The sequence below is a fragment of the Peromyscus maniculatus genome, chromosome 6 (assembly GCF_049852395.1).
Source record: "Peromyscus maniculatus bairdii isolate BWxNUB_F1_BW_parent chromosome 6, HU_Pman_BW_mat_3.1, whole genome shotgun sequence".
NCBI classification, from domain to species: domain Eukaryota; kingdom Metazoa; phylum Chordata; class Mammalia; order Rodentia; family Cricetidae; genus Peromyscus; species Peromyscus maniculatus.
The window spans coordinates 4,642,006-4,658,825 of record NC_134857.1 but is presented as its reverse complement, the minus strand read 5'-3'; the positions used below and the strand labels follow the sequence as shown (position 1 = coordinate 4,658,825).

The following is a 16,820-nucleotide window of genomic DNA, read 5'->3' as shown; positions in this document are numbered from 1 at the left end:
TAGACCAACTACTGAAGTCTGGGCTCTCTGTAGTAGTCATGGTGACAGACCACTGATGTCAACATTCTAAGGCTCATGCCATAACTGACAAAGTAACATATTCATTTTCTTCCATCATTTGGCTTTGAAAAATTGTTTTTGAACAGCTGTTGAACTACAAGTGTTTATAAGGAACAATAGATTTTCACAAGCATAGATTGATAGTTAGATTGATAGAGAAAAATAGATATGATAGAGATATAGATTGATCGATTGGTCAATACATAGTTGACAGACAGACATAAATATAGATGATAGATAGATAGATAGATAGATAGATGATATATGGGTAGATAGAGATGACAGAGAGAGATAAAATAGATCTTGATGCCATTAGTCTATCATGAGAATCAAAACTACTTATTAAAAATACCTTTACAGTGGAGCCTGGAATGGAGAACCTTCAAATGAACTTGAAATTATCTTTTCCCTTCTTAGCACTAAACAACAAAGATGACCACAGCAGTTGGTAGACCAACTACTGAAGTCTGAGCTCTCTGTAGTAGTCAGGGTTACAGACCACTGATGTCAACATTCTAAGGCTCATGCCATAATTGACAAAGTGACATATTCATTTCCTTTCACATTTTGGCTTTGAAAAATTATTTTTGAACAACTGTTGAACTACAAGTGTTTGTAAGGAACAACAGATTTTTCACAAGCACAGATTGATAGGTAGATTGAGAGAAATAGATATGATAGATAGATAGATAGATAGATAGATAGATAGATAGATAGATAGATAGATAGATGATAGATAGATATAGATAGAACATAGAGAGAGAGAATAGATCCTGATGCCATTAGTCTATCATGAGAATCAAAACTATTTATTAAAAATACCTTTACAGTGGAGCCTGGAATGGAGAACCTTCCATTGAATGTGAAGTTATCTTTTCCCTTCTTGGCACTAAACACCAAAGATGGCCACAGCAGTTGGTAGACCAACTACTGAAGTCTGAGCTCTCTATAGTAGTCAGGGTGACAGGCCACTGATGTCAACATTCTAAGGCTCATGCCATAACTGACAAAGTAACATATTCATTTCCTTCCATCCTTTGGCTTTGAAAAAATATTTTTGAACAACTATTGAACTACAAGTGTTTGTAGGGAAGAACAGATTTTCACAAGCATAGATTGATAGATAGAAATAGATATGATAGAGATATAGATTGATTGATTGATCAATACATAGTTGACAGACATAAATATAGATGATAGATGATGATGATGATAGATAGATAGATATAGATAGATAGATAGATAGATAGATAGATAGATAGATAGATAGATAGATAGATAGATGATAGATAGATATACAGACAGAACTGACATATTTATAGATAGATAGATAGATAGATAGATAGATAGATAGATAGATAGATAGATAGATAGATATAGATACATAGATAGATACATAGATAGATGATACATAGATACATAAATAGATACATAGATAGATACATAGATAGATACATAGATAGATAGATAGATAGATAGATAGATAGATAGATAGATAGATACATAGATAGATAGATAGATAGATAGATAGATAGATAGATAGATAGATAGATGACACACAGAGAGAGAAAATAGATCCTGATGCAATTAGTCTATCATGAGAATCAAAACTACTTATAAAAAATACCTTTACAGTGGAGCCTGGAATGGAGAACTTTTCAATGAGTATGAAATTATCTTTTCCCTTCTTGGCACTAAACACCAAAGATGGCCACAGCAGTTGGTAGACCAACTACTAAAGTCTGAGCTCTCTGTAGTAGTCAGGGTTACAAACCACTGATGTCAACATTCTAAGGCTCATGCCATAACTGACAAAGTGACATATTCATTTCCTTTCATATTCTGGCTTTGAAAAATTATTTTTGAACAACTGTTGAACCACAAGTGTTTGTAAGGAACAACAGATTTTTCACAAGCATAGATTGATAGGTAGATTGATAGAAATAGATATGATAGAGATACAGATTGATCGATCGATCAATCGATAGTTGAAAGACAGACATAAATATAGATAGATAGATAGATAGATAGATAGATAGATAGATAGATAGATAGATAGTTGACAGACATATAGATAGATAGATAGGTAGATAGATAGATAGATAGATAGATAGATAGATAGATAGATAGATAGATAGATAGATAGGATATATGGGTAGGTAGATAGAGATGACAGAGAGAGACAGAGAGAGAGATAGAATAGATCTTGATGCCATTAGTCTATCATGAGAATCAAAACTACTTATTAAAAATACCTTTACAGTGGAGCCTGGAGTGGAGAACTTTTCAATGAATGTGAAATTATCTTTTCCCTTTTTGGCACTTAACACCAAAGATGGCCACAGCAGTTGGTAGACCAACTACTGAAGTGTGAGCTCTCTGTAGTAGTCAGGGTGACAGACCACTGATGTCAACATTCTAAGGCTCATGCCATAACTGACAAAGTGACATATTCATTCCCTTCCATCTTTTGGCTTTGAAAAATTATCTTTGAACAACTGTTGAACTACAAGTGTTTGTAAGGAATAACAGATTTTCACAACCTTACTTTGACAGGTAGATTAATACACAGAAATAGATAAAGAGTTGACAGGCAGACATATTTATTTATACATACATACATACATACATACATACATACCTAGGTAGATAGATAGATGATAGAATTGACAGACAGACATAACTATAGATAAATACATAGATAGATACATAGGTATATAGATAGATACATAGAGTTGACAGATAGGCATAAATATGGATATATAGTTAGATAGATGATAGATGATAGATAGATAGATAGATAGATAGATAGATAGATAGATAGATAGATAGATAGCCAGCCAGACTGAGTGTCTCTGTGTAAGGATCCCAAGTCAGACTTTTACAGATATTATTCAAGGACAAAAGTGCAGATATCTGGTTTGTTGAATCAAAGTCTTTGGGGCACAAAAATGACCTAAATTGCTCTCAGTTCCCCTGCCAGGTCCAGTTGATAACATGTGGACTTGCAACTGGTGGAATTCTCTAAGCAATTAACACTTTGCACATACTTCTAACCTCAATTTATGGTACAAGATTTTAAGCTTAGCTAACTAACTGTTTATGTTTACATCCTGGATTTTATGTGGAGAGAAGGCAATTAAACAGTTAAACAATTAACCCAAGTCCTGAGGGAATCAGCTTTACACCCAGTTCCCACGGGAGAGGCTCCGCAAATGGTCAGAACTGCAGGGAATGATCTGGTCCCATAGACTTGAATTTAAAAGTTCCAACTTTCCCCTCTTGTGCTCTGGGCTGTATTCAGGATGAGAAAAGGTGTAGACTTGGGTTGTTTTTTAGCGCCAGCCAGCTTTTGTCGAAAGTGCTGATAAGACTTGGCACTGTTCACTTCCCCTCTTGCTTTGTGCAGGTTGCCATGGTTACTCATAGTTTGCTGTGGGGAAAACTTTCAGCCATGGCTGCACTTCCCAGGCACTTTTATGTTGTGCTGATCACAAAATGTTAGCCTATAATGTCAATTTCTCCCAAGAAATGTAGGTTAGTGCACAGCTCCTTTACTCCTTCCTTGATTCCCTGTGGTTCAGCCTTTCTCCTTTGTAACCCTTGTAGATGTCCCTTTAAGAGATAATGTTACAAACCAGAATCCTATAACCACAGCTGCAGCTGCCCCTTGTCACTTACAAGGGAACACTGTTGTGACCCTGAGAAGAAGCTTCTGTAACCTTCTTTATCGCCAGAGTTTGCTGTTGTATGTGGACATAAGCTATGGAAAGTTGAAGCCAGAGCAGAAGAATAAGAGAGCATGACAAACAGTTCGTGTGTGAATTTATTACAGATAAGAAATTTCCCCAGTCCCCTCTACTCTGAAAACCATTCTTTTCTGCTACCCTGCATGCAGACCTGACAGCTGGTCTTTCAAGCTGCAGTGGCCTCTGAACTTTTGACAGGTTCAGGTCAGATGGTATTACTACTTAATGTCTCAATTTCTTTTCTTCTGTCCCCCAATTTGAGCTAATCATGTTTTGATCAACTACAAAGCTGGTGTCATGATAAAAATCTCTTAACATCTTTAAATGCCTTAGGCATAGTAGAACTGGCTGGGAAAAAAGTGGCACACAGGAAGTGGGGAGGGGTGTCCCACCAGCTGAAATGAAGTGTGTCTCACCAAGTTCTCTTCCATCAGGACGGCAGTTTTCTTCCTAAATGTTTATAAGGAAATAGATTACACATGTATTTCACTTATGAAGGGAAAACACATTAAGCTCTACTAATTTAAATGAATTGAAAGACTATGCCTTGAAGCATGGCATTTTTATCAAAAGCCCTTTCCTCACCAGGAATCTCCTGTCATACTGCCGTGGTTCCACCCTCTAAGGTTTTAACCGTATTTATAAAAAGGCCTTACAGCAGCAACCAGCCTTCCTCGGTCCTCTTAACTGTGCCCTAGTCAAGAGGACCGGAGTCCAGGGCCCTTGACACACTTAGCAGAGGATGAACTTGGGTGTCACTCATGTGACTCTAGTTCTGAAGCCGGCAATGCAGCATCTGAAGTCATGGCACGCGCCACACCCGTGCTTCTGTGAGCGCAACCACTCACTTGACCCCGGCCGTCATCCTCCCGTCCGCGCCGCGCCTGCGCAGCCCGCCGCGCCTGCGCCCTTCCCTCTGCAGGCGTTGCTCCAGCCCCAGAGACCTGGATGAGTCCTGGGTTCGAGAAGCACCTCCTCTCGTGGAGGCTGCCGTGTTCCCGGGTGGGCGGCGTGAACACCAGCTCCGGCGAGCCCGAGCGACCCTCCAGCCCCTGCCCAGGACCAGGCCTGTTGGGGACGGCGGGGTCGGTAGGGCTGACAACCGCCTGTGTCGCCAGCCTCCGGGGTCCCCCACGGGCCTGTGCGCACGTGCACACACACATACACATGCGCGGGAAATAAACGGGGAGACGGGAACAGTCCCTGGCTCCGGGCATCACTAGATAGCATGGGTGTGAGGCTGGTGGCGCTGTCAGTTCTCAGATGCCCAGGGCGGCACTCGGGGACCTGCCCTCAGATCCTTTGTGGACCCACAGGTGCTGCGGGTGGCATCGGGTACCTGCCCTGGCGCTGAGGGCGGCGGCAATGGGCCAGCAAGGCCTCTTGTGTAGGGCTGGGCGAATCCAGGTTCGCCAGGATGCAGCTGGTGGTGCAAGGCATGGCACTGTCTGCCGCCATGCCCGCAAACATTAAGGTATCAGCACAATAATATTAATATTATATAATATCAGCACAGCAAATATTAAAAGAGGTCAATGTAACCTGCGTTCCACGTCTGCCTTTAGGTTCCTGTCGCTGCATTTATAACTGCTACACAAATGCCACCATGTCACCAGCATGAAGAAGAGAAATTCTTCCTCAACGCCAAAGGCCAGATGGAAACTTTACCCAGCATCTGGGACTCACCCACGGGCCCCCACGGGCCTGTGCACACGTGCACACACACACACACACATACACACACATACACACACGCGAAATAAACTGGGAGACGGGAACAGTCCCTGGCTCCAGACATCATTAAACAGCATGTCTGTTGTCGTGCCTTGAACTTCTGCTTGAGTTCCTTCCCTAGTTGGTAATTAGGGAAGAAAAGGAATCATGCACTGTTTGCCCTCATTGAGAGGAGTGCATGGTTGGCAGCTGGGATTGGGAAGAGGGAAAGTGAGATGGCAGGATTGAGGCTTTCTAGAGAAGTCCTAGGATGAGAACAAGGGGCATTCTGGGTGGCCTGAGTGACATCCCAGAGGGTCTTGGTAGATGACAGGCACACCTTCCCTGTGTGAATGGAGTATGCTGGGCTAGCTAACTTGTTTTCAAAAGCAATCTCTTGTAGCTAGAGTTTTCCTGCCTTGCCCACAGTCAGGACAAATCTCTGTCACCCGCCAGTCCCACAGCCGCTCAGACCCAACCAAGCAAACACAGAGACTTATATTGCTTACAAACTGTATGGCCGTGGCAGGCTTCTTGCTAACTGTTCCTATATCTCAAAGTAACGCATTTCTACAAATCTATACCTTGCCACACGGCTCGTGGCTCACCAGCATCTTCACATGCTGCTTGTCCTGGCGGGTGGCTGGCGGCATTGTCCTGGCAGTGGCTGGCTGCGTCTCCTTCTGCCTTCCTGCTCTTTTATCTCTCCTCTCTGTTAGTCCCGCCCATACCTCCTGCCTAGCCACGACCAATCAGGTTTTATTTATTGACCAATCAGAGCAACTTGACATACAGACCATCCCCCAATACAGCCAAGTGCAGACCATCTCAGACACCTGCACTCAGGCCCATGGTCCTAATCATCCTCTATGCAAACCTGCTGGGTAACGCCACAAGGAACCCAAGAAGGGCTCCCACAGGGCATACATTAACATCCCACAGCAATCTCTAACATATTTTTTCCCTTTGGTGCCTGTGATGGTGGATGAAGCCCTGAACTACCTAGAAAAGAGACAGGTATCACACTTCTCTTTCAATGTCACACCTCCAGTTAAAACTAAAGCAGGTCACCAATTGTAGACCCGAAGCTAGGAGCACTGTGCTACCTCCAGAGGCAGACAAACCAGGAAGCTGGCATTTCTCTCAAGTCCCCTCCCCCACCTCCTAATTCTTGCCTGGTCATATATTATAAATTGTGTGCCAGTGAATGTGTGCAGGCTCACTTCTGTGATGTCTTTAAAAAGAGGTGTATGTACGTGCATATATTCATGGATAGAGATCCACTGAAGTCTTTATAACATAGTCTGTAGAACTTTGCTTTCAAATGAAATCACATCTATTAAGTGATATAAAGTTATAGCCTTAAAATTTTTAATTATAAACTAATCACGCAAAAATAAAATATTTAAGTACAACCTTCCCTCAGAAACAATCCCAATATTGGGCTTAGTTACATCTAAACATGAACACAGGCACTCAAACATCCTAGGCAGGGATGCTACAGGGGCTGTATATCCAGCCCTAACAGATGTCTATTTTTTAAATGCTTGCACTTTTTATATTTAGAAGCACAGCAACTAATATCTCTCTTTGGAGTTGTCTTGCCATAGTTAAAGATGGAGTGAGCTTTATACCTCATCTCTTTCTGTCTCTGTCTTGGACATTCCTTACATTGCTTTGCTTTGCTTTGGGTTCTAAAACAGATTTCTTGACTTTTCAGGACTATTGCAGACTTGAACTTGTATAAGATAAAGCAGAATTGAACTGGGCTCCTCCTGTAAGGCTGAGGATTAGTGCACACATTGAATCTCCCTCTGCCCTAGACCTCAGGGACTTCTTTCTCATACATGGCTCTCCTTTCCAGTCTGCCTTAGCATCACAGATGCGTGCTGACTCAACTCGTGAGTTATGGGGCAGATGTCTACCCATCATCTGTCCTGTTCCTTCTGAGCCTTTTGTATTTCATGTGGTTTGTTACTACTGCCTGTATTTGTCCCTAGCAACACTAGAACACCTGTTGCTTAAATTATAACTTCCTTAGGGCTGAGAAGATGTCTTAGCAGGTGAAGGTGCTTGCTGTCCAAGATGGATGACCTGTGTTCATCCTGAGACCCCACAGTGGAAGGAGAGAACCGACTCCTGCAAGTTGTCCTCTGACCTCCATGCATATGCAAGCCCATGTGTGTGAGTGTACACACACACACACACACACACACACACACACACACACACACTATTAAAAATAAATTGGAGAGAAAAATGTTTTTTAAACTACAGTTTTACAGGCTGGCAAGGTGGCTCACTGGGTAAAGACCCCTGCTGTCAAGCCTGACCATCTGAGTCTGATCCCTGTGAGTCACATGGTAGGAGAGAGCCGACCCCCACAAGTTGTCCTCTGACCTCATATGTGCACCATGATCATCCCCCCACATACACATGTGTTCATACACACAAACATTAAAGACAATTTGAGAATACTGTTATATCTTTATTAATCTCTATCATAATTTTGCCAAATTTTGATGTTATTTTTGCTTCTTGCAGAAACAAGACCCTACCCTCACTTCTGAGGTGATAGTAGTTGATGGCAGAGAAGGCCAGACTTCAAAGGTAAATGTGTGCGCTTTTCCAATGTCTGGTCGATAGGAAATTTGGAGTCGTCTAGGACATGTGGTCATTTCCACTTGCTGGAGGAACCCAAAGCTGTGCTCATTTCCTGTACCATTTTCACTTCTGTTGTTCATAAAATGCCCTGACCAAAGAAACAACTTCAGGGAGAAGGGGTTCATCACTGCCAAGAAGTCACTGAGGCAGAAGCATGAGTCAGATGGTCACATCCACAGTCAGGAGCAGAAAGGAACAAGTGCACCCACACTGCCTGCCTGCTGACTTCCTTCAGTCATACAGTGTTCAGACCTAGAGAATGGTGCCACCCACAGTGGGCTGTGTCTTCCAATGTCAGTTAACACTCAACACAATCCCTCATTGAAATGCTAAGGCCAAGCTGTCACAAGAAGGGTGAGCTGCCTTGGTAGTATCTGTGCTGAGTGAAAAACCTGGAGTCTGTTTGACTTGTGGAATCTAAGTTATTGCTTACCTTTCTGTTTATAGTGATTACGTGTACTTTTCTGTTTATATTGATTATGTGTATCTTGACTGACAGATGGTAATTGTACATGTGTATGGGGCACAATGTGGCATTTCAGTACATGCATGTAACATGTTTTGATCACATCAGGATAACTCATATCCATGACATCAGTTGTCCAAGCTAACTATAATCTGACTTTTATGTCACCAACAGGTCACTTTAAAATACTGCCAGAAATACAGAAGTGACCAAGTATGAGTGATAATGCTGGTGCAGAATCGTGGGAAAGGTGGTACTGTGAGGATGGTAATAATTCTCATTTTTGTTTAAAATATAAGGTATTCTGATCACCTCCTTTCGGCCTATAATGCCTCGTATCAATAGCACTGTTTGAAGTAGATGGAGGAGAGGCTCCCATGAGGAGCCTATAAGTCTAAGCCAGCGTAGGTTGTTTTTGGCCAAGGCCTGTCAGGTAGAAAACGAGTGAAACTGAAAAATGGACAAAGATCCAGTGTTTGTGAAAAGAAATCCAGGCAATACCCTGAGATGACTTAGTGGTTTATAGTTTTCCCGAAAAGAAGCCTGGAGCCAACAGCACAGACTCTCCTCAGCTTTCCCGGTTGTCAGCAGAGGCCCTGGCTCTCACCTTTCACTTCCGTTTCCTCTTGAACACAAAGTGACTCTGGGAGCGTTTCTGTCACCTCCACATCCCATACAGAAGGGGAAAGGTGCTGCTGGCTGCTTTGCCCCCTATAAAGTACTTTCCAAACCCTCCTCCTGATCACTTGTTACATCTCAAGGGCCAGGAAATGCCAGAGGCCATCCCACTTCCTAGAGAGAGTGAGGGTAGTTTTCTTCATTTTCAGTTTTTCTTTTTCTTTCCTGGTTGTCTTTAGACTTAACGCAGAGTAAGACTTGAGAAGAGGCATCAGTCCTCCTCCAGGGTAGTGTTGTGTGGGTTTGGTTTGTTTGCACAGTGGGGGTGAGAAGACAGAGGAGGGGAGGATGCAGGGCAGAGGCCACAGGCAGTCGAGCTGGGTCTGAGGGAGATGGAGGCATCCTGAGGAGGGCCCAACCCTCGCCAAGGGTCGATGATGAGAGTCTGTGCAGACGTGGATGAGAGTCTGTGCAGATGTGGATGAGTCATTTCCGCAGTCAGGGTTGGGTGCTGACAAAGCCGCTGGATCACTCCGGCACACACGGAAATTAATGTCCTTGTAAATATATGCATGTGTAGTTATGGTTTGTACTAAGGACCAAACTGATTTTACCAAGTGTCACTTGCCCCAAGGACAGTAACGGACAGTGTAGGACCTGAAGTTAGTGACACCACCTTTGCCCTGTTCAGTAACTCATTTAAAACACTTAAGGCACCATTATAAAGAAAACTCATGTTTCACTGTGCAGTTCTCAAGAATATGAGGCCTCAGACTGGAAATCCTCTGCTTCCACCTCCTGAGTGGGGATTACAGATGCACAGAGCCACACCCAGAGCATATGTTATTTCTGTTTGGGAACAGGCTCTTTCCTTTATTGCTCAAGTTGTCTTGAGTCACATGAGCACTGTGACTTACTAACATGGGATACATAGATGGCGTGATGTGTGTCCTGCTTTCTGTGTTAGTGCTGAGGATTCCTTTCTTCCTCCAAGTTGACTGTATTCAGACTTGATACTTTCCAGGGTATTAGGAGGAGGAGGAGTCTGAAACTTTTTGCAACAATAAAATGGACAGTAGATACATGTGGGGACTTCCTATCTGCTTAGCTGTGAACTTTGGCCTCCTTCTGCCATATTATTCCTAATACTTCACTCTTGGGTGTCTTAAAACAGAATGAACTGAAATGCCATGGAGTTTGAACTTAGTTCTAAGCAACTCTCTTTCTCCTGGAATTTGTGAATACAGGGTATAATCAGTTCTCCAGGAGAGAAGATCCTCATGGCTGATGCTGATGGAGCCACAAAGTTTCCAGATGTTGAGAAACTAGAAAAGGGGCTGAGTGATCTCCAGCCATGGCCTGTGAGTATAAGAACTCACTGCACGTGATAGTCAGGAGCACAGGGCTCAAAAGTGAAGTCAGAATTTACCTAAAGTTGAACTTTCTTTTTGTTTAGAGACAGGTTCTCACTATGTAGAGCAGGCTGGCCTTGAACCCACAGAGATCCACCTGCCTCTGCCTCCCAAGTACTGGGATTAAAGGTGTGTGCTACCACACGCAGCAGAGACCTCTTAATAAGCATGACTAGCTGTCTCCAAGCAATGCATGTTCTGAACCCCTCAATAGACTTTCCAAATATTATAGTGATATTTTTCAAAGTGTTTCTAAAGGTGAGACATTCACATTGAAAATGGATATATTGATGTGTGATACTTAAATATTAAAAATAATGATGATGTTGCTTTTCATGCAGGATCAAAAGACCATCGCTTGTGGGTATCAAGCTCATCTGGAGAAAGAATCGATTGCTCAGGTGAAGCTTTCCCGAGCTGCCATGGACAGTAGCTTGTTAACCTTTAACCCCCTTTTACAAACACATGCACATCTGACGAGAAATGACTTCCTGTGTCTTCTCTAAAATTGAGCTTCCCTTAAACTTCATTGAATTTATGGAAGATTAGCATAAGTGTACACAGGAAGGATGAGTGAGGCCTTACCTTACGATGTAAGTGTTCTCAGAATTGTTTCTAAGATACAGAGATGATCATTTGATCAAGACAGACGTTTCTAAAGAAAAATTCATTTTTAAAAATTCTTTCTCTCTCTCTCTCTCTCTCTCTCTCTCTCTCTGTGTGTGTGTGTGTGTGTGTGTGTGTGTGTGTGTGTGTGTGTGTGTGTGTGTAGGCACCCACAAGACTAGAAGAGACTGTCAGATCCCCCGGAGCTTGTGAGCTGCCCAAGTTGCTGGGATCTGAACTCAGGTCCTACAGAAGAACAATGTATGCTCTTAGGCACTGAGTCATCCCTCTAGCTCTGTGTCTATTTTTAACCTGCCCGGTTGCCCTCAGTGTTTCCCATACTGGCACACATCAGTGACCCCTGTGTTGTGCACCCCTGATACAAAATCCAAAATTTTGAAGGCCAACATGATGCCATAAAAGGAAATGTGTCCCATATGTAGAATACCGCAAAATAGCCTTCCGTACATCCACCTAAGGTAGAAATGAAACATGAATTTTACAGTTAGATTTTCCCTTTCCCCTAACTGTCTCATGTGTATGTGTGTGTGTGTATGTGTGTGTATTTGTGTGTGCATGTATAAAATATTCTAAATTATGAAAAAAGTACAAACTCTGAAATATTCCTAGTCCCAAGTGTTTATGATAACTTCTATTCAGAGTCTATTTTGGGTTTTGTTCAGAGTTTAAATATTTCTTGTTTCATGTCTCTAACGAAACCATTTAACTGAGGATTGTCAGGCTCATGACAATTCCTTCCAGAAAGATACATGTCACCAAAGACTGCAGGCGGAGGCTGCTCTTTTGTAGATCATACTAAAAAGGCCAGAGCGACTCATAGGACAAAACATTTCAGTGAGGAAGTGTGTGTGTGTGTGTGTGTGTGTGTGTGTGTGTGTGTGTGTGTGTGTGTTAGAGGTCACAGTCAGGGTTTTCTCTTTAAAATGGAGATCTTGAGTGTTCAGTAATGGTCATGTTCGCAGTGGTTCTTCACTGAGAGTAGAGAAGAGCCAGTGTCAGTGTGTGGCCGAATTACCTGGGGAGGGATTTATAGTGTGTAACTGTAGGCCAGTCCATCACTGAGTCAGACTCTAGGATGAGACCAGGGCCTGCCTTTGCAGCAGGCCACAGGCCACTTTGGTGCTCATTACTTCTATAACTATTAAAATAAAATTGAATGTCTCCCTCTATGATGATTCTGAAATGAGGTAGGAGGAGAGTTTAAACTCTATCAAGACATGGACAGCAAAGTTGCAAACTCTCAACAAGGGTGGAAACCAGGTCCTCCTTTGTTGAAGGGCAAGGCAGCAGATTTCTCTGGGAAGCAGAGAGACAGCTCTTGCAGCTGGAAGGAGACTCAAGCATGAGTTTCCCTAGACATTCATTTTTCAGAAATAAGCCTTTTTATAAGTTTTTTTTATTTTTATTTTGTGTATGTGAACTTTTTACCTGCATGCATGTCTACGTACTGCATGCATGACTAGCTCTTACAAAAGAGGGCACTAGATCCCTGGAGCTCGAGTTGCAGATATTTGTGAACCACAGTGTGGTTCTGGGAACTGAACCAATGACCTCTGCTAAAACAGCCAGTGCTCTTAACCACTGAGCCATCTCTCCAGCTCCAAAGTTAACAATTTTGATATCTACTTAGTATTCTATGTCCCATGCAGTTCTCATTAGTGTTTGAAAAGATTAATTGGTTAAGCATGGAGACTATCACTGTCCTAGATATTTAACATAGAAAGCTGAGAGATTGGCAAGTCCAATTTGATTGGCATGTTTATACATGGAAGAAAGGGGGAAAAAAGTATGTGTTGAGGAGGGATATCACATTGCTAGGGTGGTGAGGTGCTGAATTCAGCAATGGGAAATGTAACTATATCCCATCAGGAAACTGATCCCAGCCAGTAGACTGATAATGCAGACTGTTCAGAGGGTGTGTGTGAAGTATTACATTGTATGACATGAGCATGATGCTATGAACACAGCATAATTATCTCTGTAAAAACAACAAAACTTTCTTTGCAACTGAACAGGCTGACATTAATATAAAGAATTTGTGAGTAAATTTTTTTTCCCTTTTCAAACTATGAAGCATGGGGCTAGAGAGATGGCTCTGTGGTTCTGAGAATTGGCTGCTCTTGCAAAGGACCTGGAATCAGTTCCCAGTTCCCACATGGTGGCTCACAACACCCACAACTCCTGTTCCAGGGGATCCAGCAGATTTTTTTGGAACTGTGTGTGTGTGGTACAACAGACAAACACACAGACAGAGCCCTCGTGCACATACAATTAAATCTGTTTTTGCTTTAATATGAAGCACTGTGGGGCAGGGCTAGTCTGCTTGGTGAAGGAAAACAGAGAATGTGACAGGAGGAATCAGGAGCTACTGGAGTCATCCATGGAGGAGAGAGGAAGCCTCTGCATGCTGCTGGGTTGTGTGTTTGGGCTGATCCTTCTTTTCCTGCAGTACTGAGGCTCAAAGCCAGGGCCTTGTGTGCTCGAGGCCAGTGCTTCACCACTGAGCTGCGTCCTCAGCCCTTGGGTTTTGTTTTAAAGGATGTAAGCTCTCTTTCCTTAAAACTTCCATCAGTTGAAGCTGGGGGTAGGGCTCCCAGCACTCTGGAGGCTGAGACACAATTAGCACCCTCCCAAGTCTACAGATTTATAATGTGTCTGGCTCTGTATCCATGTCTTCACCTCTCAACCTAGGGTTGATTTGGGGCTTCTGGCCCATCAGGATGGCCTGATCCCTTCCACTGGCGGGTAGGAGTTGCCTGCTGCATTGCTGATTGTAACTGCCACCCAGTGGGAGTGCTGTCCAGATCATTAGAGAGCTACACCTGCCTTATGGAAAGCTGTGTCCAGGAGACCAGAGGCATCTAATGACAGCACAACCTTCTATTTCCCTCCCACACTACACATAGCATACGACACGGGGACCAGTCCCAGGACAGTGACAGACCATCAAAGAATTAAGATGCCAAATAGCAGGTTGAGTGGCTTACAGAATAGTGTCTGGACGCAGCTTGTCTGTGTTTACTGTGTCCTCAGCATCATCCCATCTGTTGCTGCTCTCCCTGAAGGCAGGCAGGGGATGGATAGAATGCTTTAGTTTCTTTGTGGATGTCTGTGGTTTAATCTGTGGTTTATCATTCAATAGCATTCAGGAGTGGAATCCTTTGGCATTTATTTGATCCCTGTACTCTATTGCTGGCTGTGTGGCTGGGTGGCTGGTCCCTGGAGTCCTCCCCTTCTCTGGCTCCTCCTGGATCTTAGCTCTCTCCTCCCAGTTTTCTCCTTCTATAGATCCTCTCTGCCTGACAGCCCCGCCTATCCTTTCTCCTGCCTTGCTATTGGCTGTTCAGTTCTTTATTGGATCATCAGGTGTTTTACACAGGCACAGTAACGCAGCTTCACAGAGTTAAACAAATGCAACATGAACAAAAGTAACACACCTAAAATATTCTACTACACATAGGCTTTTGAGGGGCTGGGAATGTCACTTAGTTGGAAGAGTGCTTGCATGCACGAGGCCCTGGGCTTGATCTCCAGCTCCAGGGGAGGAAGAAAGCTCTGGAAGAGAAGGAATCCCTCCTGATTTGACTTGTTAATCTACTCTACTACAAGAGTGCTTGGCACATTGTCAGTGCCTGGGGAAATACTACTAAAAGGATCCTTGCTGAGTGTTAGTCACAGTTTTGTGTGACTTGTTCCTGATGGGTATCTGCATAATCATCTAATATATACCCATGTTTGATGTCTCTACCACTTTTGTGTATCTGTCATCTTCCCTAGAAATAGGTTTCAGGTAAATTCCCCAAAATTCTCTTAAACTGTAGCATCAAAATTTAAATTATATATATATATATATATATATATATATATATATATATATATATATATATATATGTTTTTGAAGTCTTTAACTTCCTAGATTAAAACAGGTGAAGTGTAAAGTAGGTGGTCTTCCGGTACAGGTGTCTGTTTTTGTTCTGTGGTCAGCGTCTTATGATAATTATTCTTGGTTCCCAAAGGCTTCCCCAGCCTTCCCAACCCCTGTCCCTGGCTGTGGCTCTTGCTGCCTGGTTTCACTTTCATGATAAAAACAGTGTACCTGCAGATCTAGTTCTGAGTGAAAGGAAGGACCCAAGCTAGCATGGCTGTAAACATGTGTTTAGACAGAGTAACCCCTGTGGATGTGCCTGTCACCACCAGAGCCTTCCGACTAGGTCAGCTTCAGTGGCGACAGCACAGGGAAGGGCAGGGACCCCGGCTGAGAGGACAGAGTAGAGAAGCAGGTGTGAGTGACCGCAGTGGCCCTTTCAGGAGCCTGGCAGTTCTGTGTGGTGAGCTGGGTAAGGCTGAGACTGAAAGCGTCTGTCTTGCAAACTCCTGGGATTAGAGTCTCTCTGAGCACACAAGGCCGGTTTCCTCTGAGGATTTCTGAGCTGTGACTGAGGTTCAGCACTTCTCATTTAAATGTTACATATCTGTTGTCCATGAAGCTTCCCATCCACTGTGTTCACTTGTTTGACCCTCTGTGGGCCTGGCCTTCAGTTTTACATAGAAGTTTCACATCTGCCCTGTGAGCTTTAAAAGCTGCCCTGGTTGACATCTGATTGATGCCCCAACTTGTCCTCTTTAAAATAAACAATATTTCTGTTTCAGGGCATTTGACATAGAACTGCTGTACATAGCACAATTTCTTAAAATTCCAATAGCAGAAGTTGCTGTCAACTGGACTGAAATTGAGGATGAGTGTAATGTTTTTTGTTTTGTTTTGTTTTTACAGCTGGTACTTAGCCGGGCAATGCAGTTGTCTGAGAGAATCTGCTGGCTCCCATTCACTTCTCTCCTTCACCAGGGCCTCCCCAGCTCTCCACAGAGCCCTCTGTGATCCATCACATTTCCTCCTGCCGTTTTTCCAGACTCGTCTTCAGTCTTTGGTGGGCTTCCTCCTGGCCCAGGTTTCCAGTGGACAAAGTCCTGGGGCTCAAGTGTTACTAGCTGTGCAGAGCTAAGGAGGCACCATGAGTGTCATAGCCATCCAGAACCCCATGCCCTTGCTTTTGACGTGTGGTCTCATTGCATGGCCTAGACTTGTCTTGAACTCACAGGCTCAAGCAGTCCCTATCTCAGCCTCCGGAGGGTTAGCTGTGTCTGCACATAGATCCCCAAATGTAAAGGCCTCTGAAATCTTCAGCCCTGTGAAATCTATATAAACCTGTGTCAGGCTCCTTTCCAACAGCGCTGTGCATGTGCAGTGTGAGGTCTCGATTTCTCCTGCAGTTACCTTGGGACAAACCCAGACAGTTCACTGGCAGGACTAGCTGGAGACCTTTGCAAAGTCTCCTCCCCTGTGCACTTGGCCTGCGGCCCCTCTCTGGGAGTCCTGATGCAGTAGCATGTGTGATGCCTGATCAGGTGTCTCTGGCTTACACAAACTGCAGGGTGTTCGTAGAAACTTCACAAGTCCACACCATTATTCTAGAATCAAAGAGGACAACCTGTGGGCAGTTGAGGGGAGCT

The 16,820-nt window shown here is 43.5% G+C and overlaps 1 protein-coding gene across 3 annotated transcripts; it reads left to right on the top strand.

The window, feature by feature from the left end:
* Positions 1-4,728: 4,728 nt before the first annotated feature.
* LOC121830392 (dolichyl-phosphate beta-glucosyltransferase-like) lies at positions 4,729-16,330 on the top strand. 3 transcript variants are annotated; one of them, XM_076573870.1, is made up of 6 exons: positions 4,729-5,283; positions 5,375-6,539; positions 8,067-8,132; positions 8,827-8,919; positions 10,518-10,631; positions 11,024-11,324. In XM_076573870.1, exons 4-6 carry the CDS (start codon positions 8,878-8,880, stop codon positions 11,186-11,188), a joined length of 321 nt encoding a protein of 106 aa, XP_076429985.1. In that variant the 5' UTR covers positions 4,729-5,283; positions 5,375-6,539; positions 8,067-8,132; positions 8,827-8,877; the 3' UTR covers positions 11,189-11,324. The 3 variants fall into 3 exon arrangements, with proteins under 3 accessions (XP_076429985.1, XP_076429983.1, XP_076429984.1); XM_076573868.1 differs by lacking the exons at positions 4,729-5,283; positions 8,827-8,919 and adding an exon at positions 16,084-16,330 and having other exon boundaries at positions 6,405-6,539; positions 11,024-11,083; XM_076573869.1 differs by lacking the exons at positions 4,729-5,283; positions 5,375-6,539 and having other exon boundaries at positions 6,966-8,132; positions 11,024-11,312.
* The last annotated feature ends 490 nt before the right edge of the window (positions 16,331-16,820 follow it).

Bases quoted from the DNA above. Each gene is read 5' to 3' on its own strand.
- LOC121830392 (XM_076573868.1), top strand. From the start codon at position 6,501: ATGGTGGATGAAGCCCTGAACTACCTAGAAAAGAGACAG. The intron at 6,540-8,066 runs GTATCACACTTC...TGCTTCTTGCAG, and splicing joins ACTACCTAGAAAAGAGACAG to AAACAAGACCCTACCCTCAC. The intron at 11,084-16,083 runs GTGAAGCTTTCC...TTGTTTTTACAG, and splicing joins AGAAAGAATCGATTGCTCAG to CTGGTACTTAGCCGGGCAAT.